An 18,247-nucleotide genomic window follows, 5' to 3' on the forward strand; every position below is an offset into this window, starting at 1 on the left:
CACATCTGGTGATAGATATTTTTAGGTAATAAATGATTATTTAAACAAAGTTATTTCAGGATTTATTGGGGGGGGGGAGATGAGATATGGGAGGGTGTTCAAATCTGTAACTCCCTATGATTGGAAGAGAAGATGGCAGACCAGAAAGAGAGATCCTGTGACTATGGTTATAGAGTTGGTAGAGACCATCTAATCCAAATGCTTCATTTTACAGATGAGGAAACTGAGGCATAGGAAGAGGAAGTGATTTTTCCCTATGTCATATATAAGGCCATGAATCTAGAGCTAGAAAGGACCTCAAAGGATGAGTAAACCAATCCCCTTATTTTACAAGTGGTGAAACTGAGGCCCAGGGAGAGACCCAGTGATTTTTCTAAGGTTACATAGTATCAGAGATGGGATTTTAACCTGGATACTCATATTCTGGAGTCATGGCACATGGACAACTGGCATCCATGCTATGTCCAGGGAAAGAACTGGAGGAAAAGAAAGCCCCAAGCTCCTTGGGTGCCCCCTCTTTGTGTCGAATTTATGGGATGACACTGGTAAGAGTCTCATTGATGACTGCTTCTGATATAGATATCCAGTTCAGTCCTGAACTTGTTGCTTAAACTCTATGAGCTGACTCAGTTTCTTTGTTTATAAAATTGGGATGAAAAAGTACCTACTTCCCATTGTTTTGAGGGTCAAAAGAATTAATGGATGCAAAATGTATTGGGAACCTTAAAGTGCCATGTAGCCATCCATCCATCCATCCATCCATCCATCCATCCATCCATCCATCCATCCTCTTGTCTGCCTGTCTCCCTGTCCATCTGTCCATCCATTTATCCAAATGTGTGATTGTTATTGAATAAACAAATGAATTACCTCCATTTTCTGATTTTTGAGAGATATCAGGGATTTTCCACAGTATTCTTTGCTGTTCAGCATTCCTTAAAATAAAATAGGAAACATTTCCAGATAAATCACATCTAGAAGAAATCTAAAATCCAACACATTCAATAGCAAACTCATTATTTTTCTCCCTAAACCCTTCCTTCTTCCAAATTTCTTTGTTTCTTTCTGCTAAAGACTCCACCAGCCATAGAGTGTCTCAGGTTACAATCTTGGTAACTGGCTCGTGGAGACTCTTGATTCCCTCTTATCCAATCTGCTGCCAAACTTTACCATTTCTTCTTTCTCATCTGACCCATTCATCTACTCTCCTAGTCACTAACTTAGCTCTGGCCCTCATCACCTCTCACTTACTTTATTGCAACAGACTCTTCATTGGCCTCCCACCCTGAGTCTTTCTTTGGTCCTTTCTACACAGAGCTGACAGTAAATTTTTTTTAACCCTTGCCTTCCATCTTAGAATCGATATTGTGTAGTAATTCTAAGGCAGAAGAGAAGTAAGGGCGAAGCAAGGAGGGTTAAGTGACTTGCCCAGGGTCACACAGCTCAGAAGTGTCTGAGGCCAGATTTGAACCCAGGACCTTTTGTCTCTGGGCCTGGCTCTTCATCCACTGAGTCAACTAGCTGCTCTGACAAAGTCATTTTTTTTAAAGGATAAATCTGATCATGTGATTCCCCTATTTCCATCAAGACTGGTGGCTTCCTATTGCTTCTGAGAGAAAAAAAAAAGGAACTCCTGTTTGTATTTTAAAGCCCTTCCGAAGCAGCCCATCATACCTTTCCAGCCTCAACGCACACCACTTCCCTTTCTGTAGTCTTTGGTTTGACTAACCCGGCTTTCTCTCTTCCTCATTCCAATACAGGAAGGGACTTCCTCGTGGCCTTGCCTCGCAGAGCCCCCCTTTTCCTTTAAGATGCCCACCAGACTCCATGTTCTACAAGGGAGCTTTGGGGTCCTCCCTGCTAATGTCCTCCCTGCCAAACCACCTTGCGTCTCACTGCTCTGTATGTGCATGAACATTTCTGCATTAACGTCCTCTCTAGGCACATTTGTCTCTGGGCTTGTTTCTCTCGCTGGACCCCACGTTCATTGTGAATGGGACACCTCACTCTGAATCGTTAGCTCCAGAGTCTAACAGTGCCTGGCACAGAATAAGCACTTCTTGATTGGCCAAAGATCTAGAGCTCTGCGGGCAGGGGCACCCCTTGCCCATTAATGCAGATCACATCTCAACCCAGAAGATGGTCTAGGGCAGCTGGGTGGCACAGTGGGTAGAGTGCTGGGTCTGGAGCCAGGAAGTCCCCTCATCCTGAGTTCAAATCTGGCCTCAGACATTTATTAGCTGTGTCACTCCAGGCAAGTCACTTAACCCTACTTGTCTTAGTCTTTTCATCTGTGAAATGGAATGGCAAACCATTTCATTATATCTGCCAAGAAAACGTCAAATGGGGGCACCAATGTAGTTTTGGGGTAACAAAAAGTATCGAGTGCTGGGCTAGTACCTAAAGCCTTTCTAGTACTACTATCAGAGCCTTTTTAAAATTTTTTTTAATTTTTTTTTTATTTTAAACCCTTAACTTCTGTGTATTGACTTATAGGTGGAAGAGTGGTAAGGGTAGGCAATGGGGGTCAAGTGACTTGCCCAGGGTCACACAGCTGGGAAGTGTCTGAGGCCGGATTTGAACCTAGGACCTCCCGTCTCTAGGCCTGGCTCTCAATCCACTGAGCTACCCAGCTGCCCCCCCCCAGAGCCTTTTTTTATAAACCCTCCCCTTCCGTCTTGGAGTCAATATTGTGTATTGGCTCCAAGGCAGAAGAGTGGCAAGGGCTGGATCCCAAAGTGGGCGCCACCGCCCCCTGGTGGGTGCTGCAGCAATCCAGGGGCAGTGATAGCCACGGGTGCATTTATCTTTCCTATTAATTGCTATTAAAATAAAAAAAATTAATTTCCAGGGGGCTAAGTAATATTTTTTTCTGGAAAGGGGGAGGTAGGCCAAAAATGTTTGGGAACCGCTGGGCTAGGCAATGGGGGTCAAGTGACTTGCCCAGGGTCACATGGCTGGGAAGTGTCTGAGGCCAGATTGGAACCCAGGACCTCCTGTCTCTAGGCCTGGCTCTCCATCCACTGGGCCACACAGCTGCCCCCCAGAGTCTTTAAGAAATGAGGAGAATCAAATTTCCACCTGTGGTAAGCTGCGTCTGCAGCCCAGAGGGGTTATGTGATGTCCCCAGAGTCACAGAGCTGGTGTCAGAGACAGAAACTGAGCACACAGTTTTCTGACTTGAAGTCCAACCCACTCCAAGCAGGAGACATCTATTCGGCACCTGCTAGGTGTCTTTCGTCAACGATTTCATGATGCTTTTGTTAGAAAATAAAAGGCCTCGCCTTGTGATTGCCTCGGCATAAGGCAGAAACAAAGAAATCGAGAAAAAGAGGATGAAGGCTCCTCACTGATCACATTCCCTTCTCCGGATCCAGACTGGCTTCCAATCTGAATCGGTGTCAGAGGCTGGTCCGCCCCCCTCCCTCTGTATCTTGTTCCCTTTCTACCTCGACAATCATTGGGAAGGGAGCGCCTGCTCTGGCCCGCTGAAGGCTGGAGTTAACATCTTGTCTAACTCAGAGGAAGGAAACTAAGGCAGAAGCCCAGATTCCCAAGAGCTCTGTCTCCTTTGTGCTTATTACAATTGGACCAGAAAGCTGGCATCAGCTTCCCGGGCAGATTCTAGATGGCGGGTCCTAGACTTTCTAGCCCAAAGAGGTGGTTTGCTTTCCTGGACCACCGGGATCTCCCAGCCCAGAGGGAAGGCAGAAAACCCTTGGCAGAATGAATGGACCTTGGAAAGGGCCAATGGGACCTGGTCCTTCCCTACCAAACAGCAGGGGGCAGCACCGCTTGAAGTTTGGTTACTCCGCCATCAATGGGGACGAGGAACTGGACATTGTTGAGGGCGACTGGGGTGGTCATCGCATCTGTGTTATACTTGTAGTCGATGCGCAGATCGGTGCTCGCTGGCTCACACCTCCAGTTCACTGCCAAGTTCAGTGGAGTGGACTGAATGCCCTGGGCAGATACCTGGTCCAGAAACAAACAGATCAAGAAAAAAAGGATGAAGGTTCCTCTGCATCCCCCAAATCACAAGGGCCCACTATGGAGAGCTCACACGTTCCATGATTTGGTTTAGGAAAAAGTCCCTGGATGAAAAGCATCAGAGGGTCACAGCTTTACTGGCAGCAGGAACCTCAGGTGCCATCTTGCCCAGGTTAGACCTAGAAGGAATCTCCTTGCTATATAACACACTAGACAAGCAGTCCTCCAGCCTGGCTGAACGGGGACCCCATGGAAGGGGGACCCACTGGCTCTCGAGGCATCCCATTCCACTTGGGGACCAGTCTGTCAGGAAACACTGAGCCCAAACGGTCCTGCTTGTACCTTCTACCTTCTACCCATTGATTCTGGTTCCATCCTCTGGAGTCAAGGAGAACAAATCTTATCCCTTTCATGATTGAGTCCTTTCAGTCATGCCTGATTCTCTGTGACCCCATTTGGGGTTTTCTTGGCAAAGCTACTGGAGAGATTTACCTTTTTCTTCTCCAGCTCATTTTACAGATAACAAAACTGAGGCCAATAGGGTTAAGTGACTTGCTCAGGGTCATACAGCCAGTATATGTCTGAGACTAGAGACCTGAAACCAGCTATGCTATTCTCCCCAGGCTTCTCTTCTTCAGCATATACCTTTCGTCCCTTCAACCAGTCTTCATATGACATAGCTTAAGACTTCTGGTTACCAAAAATCTGGATGTGTCTAGCTCATCAATAAATTAAAAAAAACCAACCCTAAATTTAAAAACTCTTTCCTACCTTCCATCTTAGAATCAATATAGGTTCCAAGGCAGAAGAGAGGTAAGAGAGAGAGGCAATGAGGGTTAAGTGACTTGGCCAGGGTCCCACAGCTAGAAAGAGTCCGAGGCCAGATTTGAACCCAGGACCTCCCATCTCTAGGGCATGGATCTCATGCACTGAGCCAGCCAGTTGCCCCCTCAGTACAGTCTTAGAATTGTGGTTCTGAGAAGTGAATAAACTCTTTCAGACGAGGTCTGTCCGAAGCAGGGTGTTGTCTGCTTGCTCCTGGAAGCCACACCTCACTTCGTGCTACCCAGGATCACATGAGTTGTTTTGGCTTCCATACTTCACTGCTCAAATCCAACAACACCCAGAGCTCTCTTTCCAAAAAACTGGCCGCCAACCACACTTTTTCCATCCCGTATGTGGGAAGTTCATCTTTAAAAAATCTCCGGCTAAGAGTTTGCATTTTTCCTGGCTGAATTTTACCAAAGCTGATCAAAGTATACATGTAACTTAGAAAAACAGCCAGGTCTAATGGGTAGAATATCAGCCTTGATGTCAGGAAGACTTGAGTTCAAATCCTGATTCACAGTGGCTATGTGACTCTGGCAAGTCACTTAAGCTCTTGCTGCCTCCATTTCTTGTCTGCAAAATGGGGATAATTAGAATATCTATAATTCTATTTACAAAAGCATTTTGTAAACATTAAATTGGTGCATAACTATTAATTATTATTATTATTATTTTTTTTTATATTTAGCAAAACCAAAAAAGTTAACGAGACCTTTGTTTGCATTAAAGGATCCCAGACGGGGATGAGCCTTCTGTCATCTGCCCTGCTCAGACCATACCTGGAATCTTTGACTCTGTTCTGGGCACCAAGGCTTAAGAAAGACATTGATAAACTGGAGAGGGTCTGGAGGAGGGCAATCAGGCGAGCAAAGGGCCTTGAGTCCATGTCATTGGAAGATTCTTAAAAGGAACTGGGGAAGTGTAGCCTGGGAGTGGTGGTGGGGACGGGGATGGCTCTCTGGAAGGACTGGAATGGTTGTCCTGTGGAAGAAAGATTAGTCTGGTTCTGTGTGACCCTCAAGGGCTGAACCAGGAGCAACAAGGAGATGTTGCAAGTGGGAAAAACTTCTGACAATGAGGGGTGTTCCCCAGTGGAGTGGCTCGCCTTGAGGGGCGGGGAGCCGAGGTCTTCCCCCAGAGACCGGATGCCCATTTATCAGGCATACTATGGAGAGGCAGAGGGGCTGGCTGGGCGAGTCCTTCCACTTCTGATAGGATGTATTGTTTCACGAGCTTTGGGACAAGTTTGAATTGGCAACTTGAAAAAGGCATCTTGATCTTGACAGCTGGGATCTTACCTGATATTTGAGCATGTCCACGTTATAATACGTTGCCTGCGGTTTTTGCTCAGACACTTTCTTTAGGTGAGTCATCAGATTTGGCATGTTTACCCAGAATTCCTTGGTGTTGGCATCAGATTGGGCATCATCACTATTCAAAGAATGAGAAAAGCTTGAATTTCTGGTTATGCAAAAGAAAAGCATCACACAATATACATGTGCACACATGCAATACACAAAGAAACATACATGTGTTCCTATGTTTAGCCAACCACCTCAGTCTTTGACTTCCCTACTTATTTTTGGAAATTCTCAGTTTTCCCATCTGCAAAATGAGGATCAGACCCCACGATGTCTGTCTTGCCTTCTAGGTCTGGGATTCTATGGATTCAGAGCAAAAGGAAGCTTGTAGAGCCTCTGGGACAATATACAGATTCATCTACTAAAGCTTTCCAGCGTCAGCCTTTCGCCTCCATTCCCCATCTCTTCGAATGGACTTTTTTCTTCAGTCAAACTGGCTGGTCCCCATCTTGCCATTCCATCTCCTGTGTCCAGAGTCTCAGCCCAGTCTCTGGTCCCCCCCGGTGATGCCAGGCTGCTCACCACTCACATCTGCCTCTTGGAATCCCCAGCTTCTTTCCAAGCCTGCATGATCTTTCTGGATCCCTTACTTTCTGTCCTTGTAACAACTCCAGACAGAAGGGCAAGGGCTAGCTAAATGGGATCAAGTGACTTGTGTAGGATCACACGGCCACGAAGTGTCTGAGGTCAGATTTGAACCAAGGTCTTCCCCACTTTAGACCTCATGCTCTATCCACTGAGCCACCTCCCTGCCTCTGTTCTATCACTCTTAAAATAATTTTTTGTTTCTCAGTGTACACTTTATTTCCCCTTATCTGCAGACATTTTGTATGCCTCCCAGTAGAAGGATTCCTTTTTGCCTTTGTGCTTGGCACATAGTTGATGCTTAGTTGAGCAGAATAACGCGGCCAGGACCATCAGGACTGTTTCCCAACCTGACAAAGGCTTCTGGGTTTGGCCAGTTAGACTTAGTCCTCTCTTCATTGCACCACGTTCTCCAAAGAAGACAAGGACAATCGGGACTATTCTCGGTCCATTTAGCCTGGACAGGGTCAGAGGGGAAACTAGACATTTAAGGTTTGGTCGCTAGAAATCGGATTAACTCGATTCCAAATTAAAAATAGACCCAACAGTTTGGGGTCGTTTCATTTAGAAAGTCTAGAAGGAGGGAGGGAAGAAAAGATGGTGGTGAGACCCCCGAGAGCGCCGAGGCTCCCGGGGAGGGCAGCCGAGGCCCCAGCTGGCCTCTGTTTCACATTCAGAGACTCTCCGATGATTTGGTGGCAGGAAGGGAGCTTGGAAGTCATTTAGTCTAAGGCTCCCATTGCACAGCTGAGGACACCAAGAGATCAGGAGATCTGCCGGGGGCCACAAAGAGAGTGAATGGCATGCCAGGACCCCGGCACCCATCTTGCACTGTCTCTTTTGGTGGGGATGGCAGGAACTCTTGTCTCCTGGGGTTGGGGCGGCGATCCGAGGGGATAAGAGATGTCATTGTAAAGCATTTTGCAAAAGCTAGTGCTGTAGAATTCTGGCTTATCACTGTTATACACACTGAGTCTATGATGCCCCTCTACACACCTCTTATTTAGAGATAAGAAAGCCCAGCACGTCTACACATAACGTGCACTAAAACAAGGAGGAGATTTAGATTTAGCATCAGGCAGGAGAAGCTGACAGAAAAAGCGATTAAGTTTTTAATTAAAATAAATTAAATTTAAATTTAAATTTAAAAGTTAAAATTAAAATAATAAAAAATTAAGTTTACATTTTGAAAGGAATGTCATTTGTATCATCATTAAACATCGTAGCGCAAAAACAGAACCGAGAGAAAGAAGCATCGTCTCGTGTAGGTCCTTTCAAGGTCTGCCTCAATGATTATCATCTGCGACAGCTTTGAAGCTGAGCTCCACACCAAGGCGTTTCTAAAGTGGTTGAGCTGTACCCTAGACAGTCAGCTCCTCGAGGGCAGGCACTGTCTTTTGCCTTCGAATGCCCAGTGCTGAGCACAGTGCCCGGCACCCAGTAGGTGCTTAATCAATGTCTACAGATTGGCTGTTATTGATAATGCTTTATTCTCCCAAGTACCTTGACTATTCCTCCTTTTTTACATTATTAGCTCACTGCGGGGTAACTTTCCTGAACCCATTGTACAGAGGGAAGCTGCGAGCTCAGAGAAAGGACAAACCCGGGATTTAGACTCAGTCAGACTGGCTGCCTTTTCTGAAGAAGGGCATTCTTCTTCCCTGGAAGTCCTCAGGCTGAGCTGGACAATGACTCTTCCAGGGTGTCCTGGAGGGGATACTCGATCTTTTAGGATCGTTCCTCTCAAGCTGGGAGAGATGTCGGAGGCTATTGAATCCAACCACATCGTTTCACAGGTGAGGGATAGAATGGAGGCTCAGAGCTTAACTGGACTTGCCCAGGATCACATAGCTAGTCAGTGTCTGAGGCAGGTCTCAATGATTCTAAACCCATCATGCAAAGGGCTGTGTCCTTCTACTCTGACCAGGCTGCCTAGATGATGGCTCAGACGGTGGTTTTGAGCGGCCATGCCCATGAAGTGGGGCCCCTGTTAGATGCCGCTAATTTGAGGGATCCCAACAACAGACTCCACGTCTTTCCTCTTGAAGCCTTGCCTAGATAATGTTCAAGAGGCTGAGCCAAGCTCATTGCTGGGTCACATCTCCTAGGGCAAAGATGGGGGTACGACCTATGCTGGGATACCTACAATGACCCAAATCACAGATCCTTAAAGTCACTGATATCTCAGAGCTCTAACAAGTCATTCTGGCTCCTGGGAAAGGAGAACAAATACATGCTCAGACAGTAGCAGGAAAGAGTCTCTGCAATCTTCTCTGTTGGAGAAATTTAGGGGTGTGTGTGTGTGTGTGTGTGTGTGTGTGTGTGTGTGTGTGTGTGTGTGTGTGAAGGAGACCATTCGGTGACAGGACTGAACCTGGGAACAATGTTCTCTAGGGAAAAGCCAGAGAAGCAGGGCTATGGAAGCCAAGAAGGAGAGGCACAGGCAGGGCTGGGGAGGGCTTGCGCTTACATCCTGTTTCAGCTAATTATTCTTACTAAGTGTTAAGACCAGTTGTTTTTATTTGCTAAAGGAGTTCAACTACTTCAGGACTCTCTAATTTTGGTGTGTCAGGACAAAGCTCCGCTGCCCCACCCCCCAAGTTATGCCTCTGTTTTCTTAGGTTTAGGAAATGAAACAGTGACTTCATGGAAATGGGGAGCTCTTGGCTGAGGAGACTTTTCCAGTTACCATCTGATGTAATTTATAGCCCAAGGGAGAAGGCAACAAAAGCCTGTGCCCATTGTTACACAATACTCCCGGGGTCCCAGGAACCAGATTAAAATGGGAAATACTTAACCAGATCAATAAAAGTACAAGAGAACACAGATGATATTAATGTGTTGTTATTCTCCATCGCTCTGCTGTCCACAGGGTTCCTTTGGTACTATATGGTTTGGAGGCCCCATTTCTATTTGAGTTTGACACTGTTGGCCTAGGTTACTGGGAGATGAAGTACCTTGCCCTGAGGGACACAGCCAGTATTTGTTAGAGGCAGAACTTGAATCCACATTTTGCAGGCACTAAGTCCAACCCTTTTGGAAGTTTGGCAATCTGCCCTTGGGTAAGTAAGTACTTCATAAATGTTCTCTGTTTCTGTCTGTGTCTCTGTGTCTCTGTCTCTGTCTTTCTCTGTCTCTGTCTGTCTTTCTCTCTGTCTCTGTCTCTTTCTTTCTGTCTCTCTCTTTGTCTCTTTCTCTGTCTGTCTCTTTCTCTTTCTCTGTCTCTGCCTCTCTCTGTCTCTCTTTCTCTGTCTCTCCCTCCCTCCCTCTCTCTCTCTCTCTCTCTCTCTCTCTCTCTCTCTCTCTCTCTCTCTCTCTTTTTGTCTCTGTCTCTGTCTCTCTCCTCTCCCCCCACCAATATGGCCATCTGTCTTTCTATCAAACTGTATCAAAAGACTTTTAATAACAAAAGAACACATTTGTATCAGCACGACTAGATGGTAAGATGGATGAGGGCAGGGAGCAGATCTTACTTCCATACTATGTCCACAGCGCTTTGCATGGATACAGTTGGTACTTCATATCTTCTGTTTGTTAAATCAGACTTGCCTGGTCCCTTTTCACCTGAGCCCTTTTGCTTACCATCGCTAACTACGGAAGTATCCTTGCTCCTTATGGTGCCTCAGTTTCCTCCCCTGTAAAGTGAAGGGGATGTACCAGATGACCTTTAAGGTCCTTTACATCTCTAAATCTGTGCCTTGCAGCCCAGAATCTGAGTTGTCCTGGAAAAGCACAACATCCAGCAGCATTTTCAAGAGTCTTTTCTGTTTGAGTAAATAACAACCTACATGGCGGCTGATTCATTTGCTTCAGTTGTGTTAGCTTTCCAGGAGAAAGCAGACTGTTTAAGCGCGCACAGACGTGCACACACGCGCACACACACACACACACACACACACACGCACACACACCACTAAACATTTCCCCTTGCTCTGGAAGCACTCGTGGCAGACGCTGCTACCCTCTGCCGCCTTAGAGTGCCGATTCCCCACTCAGCTACCACACCCATCTCTGAAGAGCTTGTAGAAAATGGTATTTACCAGCAGAGAAGTTGGGGGTTTGGCAGGACGTGTTCTAACCTGTTGAAATTCACCACTCGGAAGGTCAGGGTGGCTGGGGAGGGGTTGTTGGCAAAGTGTCTGGTGATGCCTGCGGGAAACGACAGGACCATCTCGCCGGTGATCTTCACTATACACCTGGGAGGGCAACACAGGGGGAAAGAAGAGGGAGGGCGGATGAGAAGCCAGCATGCCATGGCGGACACCCCAGAGCAAGGGGCCGTCCTGGGGTTGGGGGGGTCTTGATGCCCCCTCTGCTCCTTACCTGGCTCCCACTCACAGAGTCTCAGATCTGGAAGAGGCTTCAACAGGGACCTTTTCAGTGACCTACCTGCCAGGTGGCTTTTCTGGACCTCCCGGGAGAGGGAAGCGACTCCTTCCTTCCAAGGAAGCCCCCTTTGCCTTTAAATGTTACGATTTGAGGGTTCCCTCCCCCCCAGAGAGCCAGCAAGCCTCCCACTGATGCTACTTGTAGAGCCAAGCAGCACAGGGCTAGTCTTCCATGTGACGGCTCCTTCATCTCCCCAAAGACGGCCGTGATGTCTTCTCATCTCAGACTCCCGGAATCGGAGAGCTGGAGGGGATCTCAGCAGCTGCCCAATCCAGCTCCAGACACCAAAGCAATCCCCACGGATAATGTACCCCACAAGGGCTCCTCTCACCCCCTCTGGGAAGGAGGATCCACTCCTCCCTCTAGAGGTAGCCCATTGCACGTGTGGCTAGATGGCTCTTATTGGTAGGAAGGTTTTCTGGATGGGAAGCTCAAAATGGTCCCTTTTCAGCTTTTGGCCTCTGGACCCAAAAAAGAACAAATCGAACTCTTTCAGAGGGTTGAACAGAGGCAGCCAGAGAGCCAGGTCTGGAGACAGGAGGTCCAGGGTTCAAATCTGGCTTTCAACACTTCCTAGCTATGTGGCCTTGGGCAAGTCATTGACCCCAATTTGCCTTGGCTTTACTGCTCTCCTGCCTTGGAACTAATACTTAGTATTTATTCTTAAATGGAAGGTAAGGGTTAAAAAATAGGTGGAGAGAGCTTTCATGTTTCTCCAGGATAAACATTTTGAGGGGCTCCTTTGACTGATCCTTTTGTGACACGGACTCAAGGCCCTTCACTCTCCTAGTTGTCTTCCTTTGAACGCCATTTGGTTCAATCTGGGAAGGCAGTTTCCAGTTTATCAGCTCTCCATAGGCATCAAGAGCCTCAGTCTTCTGGGTAGACAGTAGGTGCTTAAAAATGTCTGTTCTATTGATGGATGATACTGACTTTCCGGTTTAGCATTTTTGCTTCCTTCCTTTAATGAGTTAGTTTTTAGGGAGGGGAGAACCTTCCCTATCGACATTTTCATCAATGGAGAGAGGTGCCTCGTCAGGAAAGTCCCCTCCACCAAGACTTTGGGGCTCACATGAGACAGTGCATGTAAAGTACAGGTACAGGGCCAGGCGAATGCCGATTACGTAGGGGGCTGCCCATATGGAAAAATGAACCTCTTGCCTTGCGCCCCCAGCATGGTGCCATCAAGAACAATTCTAGCTGGTCTTTGTGTGGTGCTTTAACGTCAGCCTGGACCACCTCAGAAGCCTCCTCTCCTAACCAGGCTATGTTTTCCTTCTTTCTTGACCGCCAGCCCCAAGAATACACCTGAGGATGGGCTCGTCGAAGCAGAAGGAAGCGCCCAAGATCCCGCAAAGGGCAACGATCCGCAATAAGCGTCTCTGATTTGTCTGGGCCCCTAGACTTGAGCAAGTCAGCCAGGAGAGAGGAAAGATAACCGCCGCCGTGTGGGCAGTCGGTTCTTCCTCTGGGAGCAGGCATCAACCCCCTCCTTCATGAGGGCTGCCCTACATGCCAGGCTGACTTCTCTCGGTGATGTGCTATCGAGAAATGTGTCTGCTGTGCTTAGATGGGGATGTTGTCAGAAGGATCCTGGCCTAGGAATGAATGTCATCAAGTCTATCATAAAGGGCTGCCTCTTTCTGGGGGGCAGCCGGCAGCCCTGAGGTAGGAGGAGCAGCTTCTACCCCCATCTCTCCCACACCTTCTAGGGCGAAACTGTAAGTCACTTAAATGCATAAGCACTGCCATTTGAGGTGATGCTATGGTATAAGTGTAAGGAGAATAGACTTTGGTCAGAGGATCTGGGTTCAAATCCCCCAATGGTCACTTGCTAGCGAGGTGCCTTTGGCTATGTCATAGATCTGGAGTTAAGCCATATAATGGCTTATAAAGCCATTAAGTTCAACCTCCTCAAGGAGGAGAACTGACTTGCCCCAAGTCACAAGGTATTAAATGCATGTTTTGTCTCTTGAAGGTCCGAACTGTTGTGAGGAAGATTAGGTGGTAATTAATTAAGTATTAAGGATGTACCTAGCAGGAAGGACTGGAGCATTCCAAGATGGAATAGAGCTGGCTGAGGAAAAAGAGAAGCTTGTCTGCCTTGCTGTGGCTGTCACCTACATGCCCTGTTTCTTTCTGCTTTAGTAAAGATTGTCTTTTGGCTATGAGTTGGAAGAAAGGGCCACTGAGAAGTTTCTCAATCAATTCCATCACAAATCCTACTGACGTCTAAAATGGGGCGATAGTCAGCAAGCGCTTTCAGACCTTTGCTTGTGGCTCTCCAGGGAGGGCACCCCCCCTCCCTCCCGGGGCAGGCTGTTCCATTTTGGGGCAGCCATCATCATTAGGACATTTTTTCTAACATCAAACCCACGCTGGCCTTTTTGCAAGCTGGACAGGAATAAAAATTCTTAGTTCAAATGGGTGGTGAAAGGATGAATATCTGCGTGTACGAGACACAGGAAATGGGAGCTCCAAGCCCGTAGCTATTTCAGGAAGTTCAAATGTGGGGGCTGTTGGAAGACGGGGATTCTCACTTCAATGGCACCATATATTTACAGACATCAAACAGCCACCCGGCATTGCCAATGAAAGAGCGAGAGGTCAACGGGCTAAGGGGCAACCTGGTCTAGAGGTATATTTTCAGGCTCAGGATCAAATGCAGATACTGGCCGGAGAAGTTTGGTTTTTACGGATCATCTCCGGAGATGGGGTCCAAAAGGCGACGGCACCGTCCCGAACCCTAAAACTGAGGCTGGATTTGAGAAAACTCACCAGAAATGTATGGAGGCCTGAGGGGTAAGCCTGCCAATTCAATCAAACTAGGCGGCTAAAGCAGATCGAGGTTCTCCAATTATATTTCTGGCTCTCTACCATGCCAATAAAGACAATGATGACTTCTGAGCCTGTGTGTGTGTGTGTGTGTGTGTGTGTGTGTGTGTGTGTGTGTAAGAGAGAGGAGGTTCATATGTTTAACAATAAAAAACCCAAGCTGCCTCCCTAGCCCACCACCTCCCTTCCCACTTATTGGCCAGGCACATTCATTGGCTCAGCGTTCACGAGCCTCCCAGCGGTAACCTAGGTGGACTTGGCGGTCTATTTTTTCTGCCAAAATTTTTAATTGCGTTGCAGATGAATCTCACCCTCTTCAGAAAACAAGATGCTGAGTGCAGCTTCGCCTTCCTGCTAGCAGGGGAGACAAATTCTTAGAAGAAAGTTGCCCCTGTGGGCCATGCCTTGGTTTGGTGCCGGATCATTTCTACCAACTTATTGTTAATAATTTCCTTGCTCGTTAAGAGAATTGGGGATTGTTTGCCCTGAGGAAGAGATGACTTGGGGTGGGCATCAAGATGGCTCTTTCCAGGCATTCAAAGGCTTGTTGCTGTTTTCCTTCATTTATTTTCTTTTTTAAAAACCCTTATTTTCTATCTTAGTAACAAGTTTTTTTTGTTTGTTTATTTGTTTTTTAACCCTTAACTTCTGTGTATTGGCTCCTAGTTGGAAGAGTGGTAAGGGTGGGCAATCGGAGTCAAGTGACTTGCCCAGGGTCACACAGCTGGGAAGTGTCTGAGGCTGGATTTGAACCCAGGACCTCCCATCTCTAGACCTGACTCTCAATCCACTGAGCTACCCAGCTGCTCCAGTAACAAGGTTTTTAAGAAACCTAATCTTCTGTCTTATGTGTAATTTCAAAACCCTTGGATTCCATCTCCCAGAATTCTTTTCTTGTCCCCAAATTCCTTTTCCCTTTTTGTTTATGCGCATCTTTACGTTGTTGTTTATATACTTCTGTAACTCCTTCTTCTCTCTCTTCCATGTACTTGGCTTGGGTGAGCTCCCTCTGGTCTCTAGCCTTTTAGTTTCCTTTTCGCTTCAAGTTAATTTTAATAATCTTATTAAATATAATACTTGGGGTATTTTGGATATTAATTTTACTATTAACAATTAGAATCACTGTGAAGTGTTCGTTCCAAGGCAGAAGAGTGGTAAGAGCTAGGCAGTGGGGGTTAAGTGACTTGCCCAGGATTCCACAGCGAGGAAGTTTCTGAAGCCAGATTCGAACCCAAGACCTCCCATCTCCAGACCTGGCTATCTACTGAGATACCCAGCTGCCCTTTAGTAACAGTTCTTAAATCAGAAGTGCAAGAGTTAGGCAAACGGGGTTAAGAGATTTCCTCATGATATGATTAGCTGTTGCTTCTTCACCTCCCAGGTCATGGCAATATATTTTGATTTTATATCGAGAAGAAGTATGGAGGGATGGGATATTACAGTCAGGAAGACATGGGTTCAGATCCTGCCTCTGACATTTACTGGCTGTGTAACTGTGGTCAAACCATGGAACCTATCGGTGCCTCAGTTTCCCCACCTGGAAAATGAGTCATATGCAATAGTTCTTTGTAGCTCTAAACCTATAATTCTATAATTTTTATCTATATAAATAAAATGCTTTTGGTTTAGTAGCCTTGTCTTGTTCATACGAAATCCTCTTACCTTTACTAGCAAAGACACCTATTATTTGACTAGATTTTTCTGGAGCTGAGTGTGAGGGGTGACATACGACCGTTCAAAGCTGAAAAACAAGGGTGAGGCAGCTCTCTTGACTAGGCTTGGCTCAGGGGAGCCAGCTTCCTCACTGGCCTCCAGGGAGGACAGGTTGGGGTAAGGGCTGGAGCTTACTTGCTGGGGTCTGCTCCTTTGAAATAGGCATTGACCGTTTCTGTGAATGCTGCTGCCACAGGGAGGGTGTCCTGAGCTCCCATTGTCAGAGGGCTGGGTCCCCGAGAAGAGCCTGAAAAAAAGGGAAAACTGTCATTCACTCTGAGCGTAGAAAACATCCACCAAAGGTTTTGGGATTTTAGGAGAGAAACACACAAATATGCCAAATATCTGTGACTTGTCAGAACAGGGACTTCCAGGGTGCAAATGTCTACACCAAAGTGGATCACATTCCATCTATGATTTAGAGTCCGAGAGAGTTGTTTGAGGCACACAGATGTGTCAGAGGTAGAATTTAAACCCAGGTCTTCAGTTTCAAATCTTGCCCTGTTTATTCAGCCATACTGTCTCTTCAACCAAAGAAATATATTGCTAAAAAAAAAAAGAATCAAACACCTTTTTTTTTTGGTGGAGATGGGGAAAATGAGACTTGAAATTCTAAGGATCATGTGTCCATCTTCAACCCAGAACTTAAGTATTTTAAAAATACTTGGGGGGCACCTAGGTCATTCATTGACTAGAGAGTGAGACCTAAAGATGGGAGGTCTTGGGTTCAAATCTTGCTCCTTGGGTAAGTCACTTAACCCTAACTGTCTAGCCTTTACCATACTCCTGCCTTAAAGTCAATACTTAGTATTGATTTAAGGACAGAAGATGAGGATTTAAAATATTTGTTGTGTCTCAAAATGAATGTGGTTTTGGCAATATGCTGATTTGTGTGGGTTTATTTTATATCCTACTACTTTGCTGAATCATCCAGTTTCTTTTTGGTGATTTCTTGGAATTTTCCACATATACCATCATGTCATCAGCAAAGATAATTTTATGACCTCTTTGCCCAATCTGATTTCTCAAGCTCCCATTTCTAATGTTATGTTAAACAATACTGGTGAGAATGGGTAGGCACCCTTGTTTTGCTCCTGGTTTTACTGGAAAGGCTTCTAGCTTCTCTCCATTACAGATAACGCCAGTTGATGGTTTTAGATGGATGCTTCGTATCATTTATATCTGTGCCATCCAGTAATTTTAATGGGAAGAAATGTTGGATTTTATCAAAGAAATTTTTTGCATCGAATGATATAATCCCATAGTTTTTATTCCTTTTCTTATTGGTTTCCACGATGATATCCTTTGTGATGTGGGGAGGGTAGGGAAGAGTTGGGACACAAATGGATGGGATCTATTATGTAGATATGAAGAAAAGCTATATATATATATAAGATCTCTGTTTTCATTTGTATAGTCTTCTTTTTCTTTATATATAGAAATGTTTGTTTTGTTTGGATTTGTAAACATTTGGAATAATAAAAAAATTAACCCCCCACAGCCCTCGAATGAAAGTAGGTTCAATAGTTCAAGTGTGTGCTTTAGAAGAGGAAAAATATGGGTAAAATCACAACCAGCCTTTCCATGTATTTCCAATGAGATGTCAACTGCCTCAAAGTTTGCACAGCATAGTCACCTCTAAGTAAATAGGTTTCTTTTCTCTTGGGAATTAAGGCTTCTCCAAACATTCTTCTTGACTTTGCTGTTTTGTTTTGTTTTGGTTGCTTCATTTTTGGAAGGGCAAATAAAATCCTATGCGATGGTATTTTTTCTTTCTTTCTTTTTTAAAAAACTCTTCCCTTCTGTCTTAGAATCAATGATGTGTACTGGTTCCAAGGCAGAAGGTGTGTAAAGGCTGGGCTAAGTGACTTGCTCAGGGTCACATAGTTAGAAAGTGTCTGAGGCCAGATTTGAACCTAGGATTTCCCTTTTCTAGGCCTGGCTCTCTTTCCCCTGAGATGCCTGGCTGCCCCCAACATAGCATTTTTTCTAAGATCAAAAAAACCCCTAAATGACTCAAATCTGGCAAGTTAAAATCTATTACTGCATGGTGGCATACTCTTGTAATCTTTGCCACTGGGGAGGCTGAGACTTGACCACTTGAGTTTGGGAGTTCTGAGTGGTAGTGGGCTAAACCAACTGATTTTCCACACCAATATGGGGAGCTCCCTAAAGCAGGGAACCCATCAGGCTGCTCAAGGAGTAGTGAAGAGACTCAGGTTCAAATGAAGCAGCTTGAAGCATCCATACTGATTAATCATGCGGGACTGGATTTACTTCTAGCCTGGGTGAGACCCAACTTCAAAAACAAAAACAAAGAGACCTATATCTGCTCACCTAAGATGACACGGCATGAAGTTAAGTATCAAGAACCTACATGCTATTCACAAAAAAGGTGGTAATAGCAAATGACAAATGTGTCTAGAAAAAACTCATAATTTCTTCGTGGTTATCCTGCTCTGGTGGGTTACTGTGCAGGACAGTGAATAGAGCAGAAGCAGAAGAGTAGGAAATTAGGTGGATGGTATGGATGAAATAGAGTATAA

The 18,247-nt window shown here is 45.8% G+C and overlaps 1 protein-coding gene across 1 annotated transcript in view; it reads right to left on the reverse strand.

Annotated features, from left to right (window-relative positions):
* The window catches only part of SGIP1 (SH3GL interacting endocytic adaptor 1), a 169,263-nt gene that overhangs the window by 5,078 nt on the left and 145,938 nt on the right, over window positions 1-18,247 (reverse strand). The window contains exons 20-24 of the mRNA XM_044674763.1: window positions 15,837-15,948; window positions 10,805-10,960; window positions 6,117-6,249; window positions 3,773-3,975; window positions 871-935 (exon numbers count right to left, since the gene is read on the reverse strand). Coding sequence (XP_044530698.1) covers window positions 871-935; window positions 3,773-3,975; window positions 6,117-6,249; window positions 10,805-10,960; window positions 15,837-15,948 — 669 coding nt within the window. The remainder of the gene's footprint in view (window positions 1-870; window positions 936-3,772; window positions 3,976-6,116; window positions 6,250-10,804; window positions 10,961-15,836; window positions 15,949-18,247) is intronic.

Source organism: Gracilinanus agilis, chromosome 4 (genome assembly GCF_016433145.1).
Source record: "Gracilinanus agilis isolate LMUSP501 chromosome 4, AgileGrace, whole genome shotgun sequence".
NCBI classification, from domain to species: domain Eukaryota; kingdom Metazoa; phylum Chordata; class Mammalia; order Didelphimorphia; family Didelphidae; genus Gracilinanus; species Gracilinanus agilis.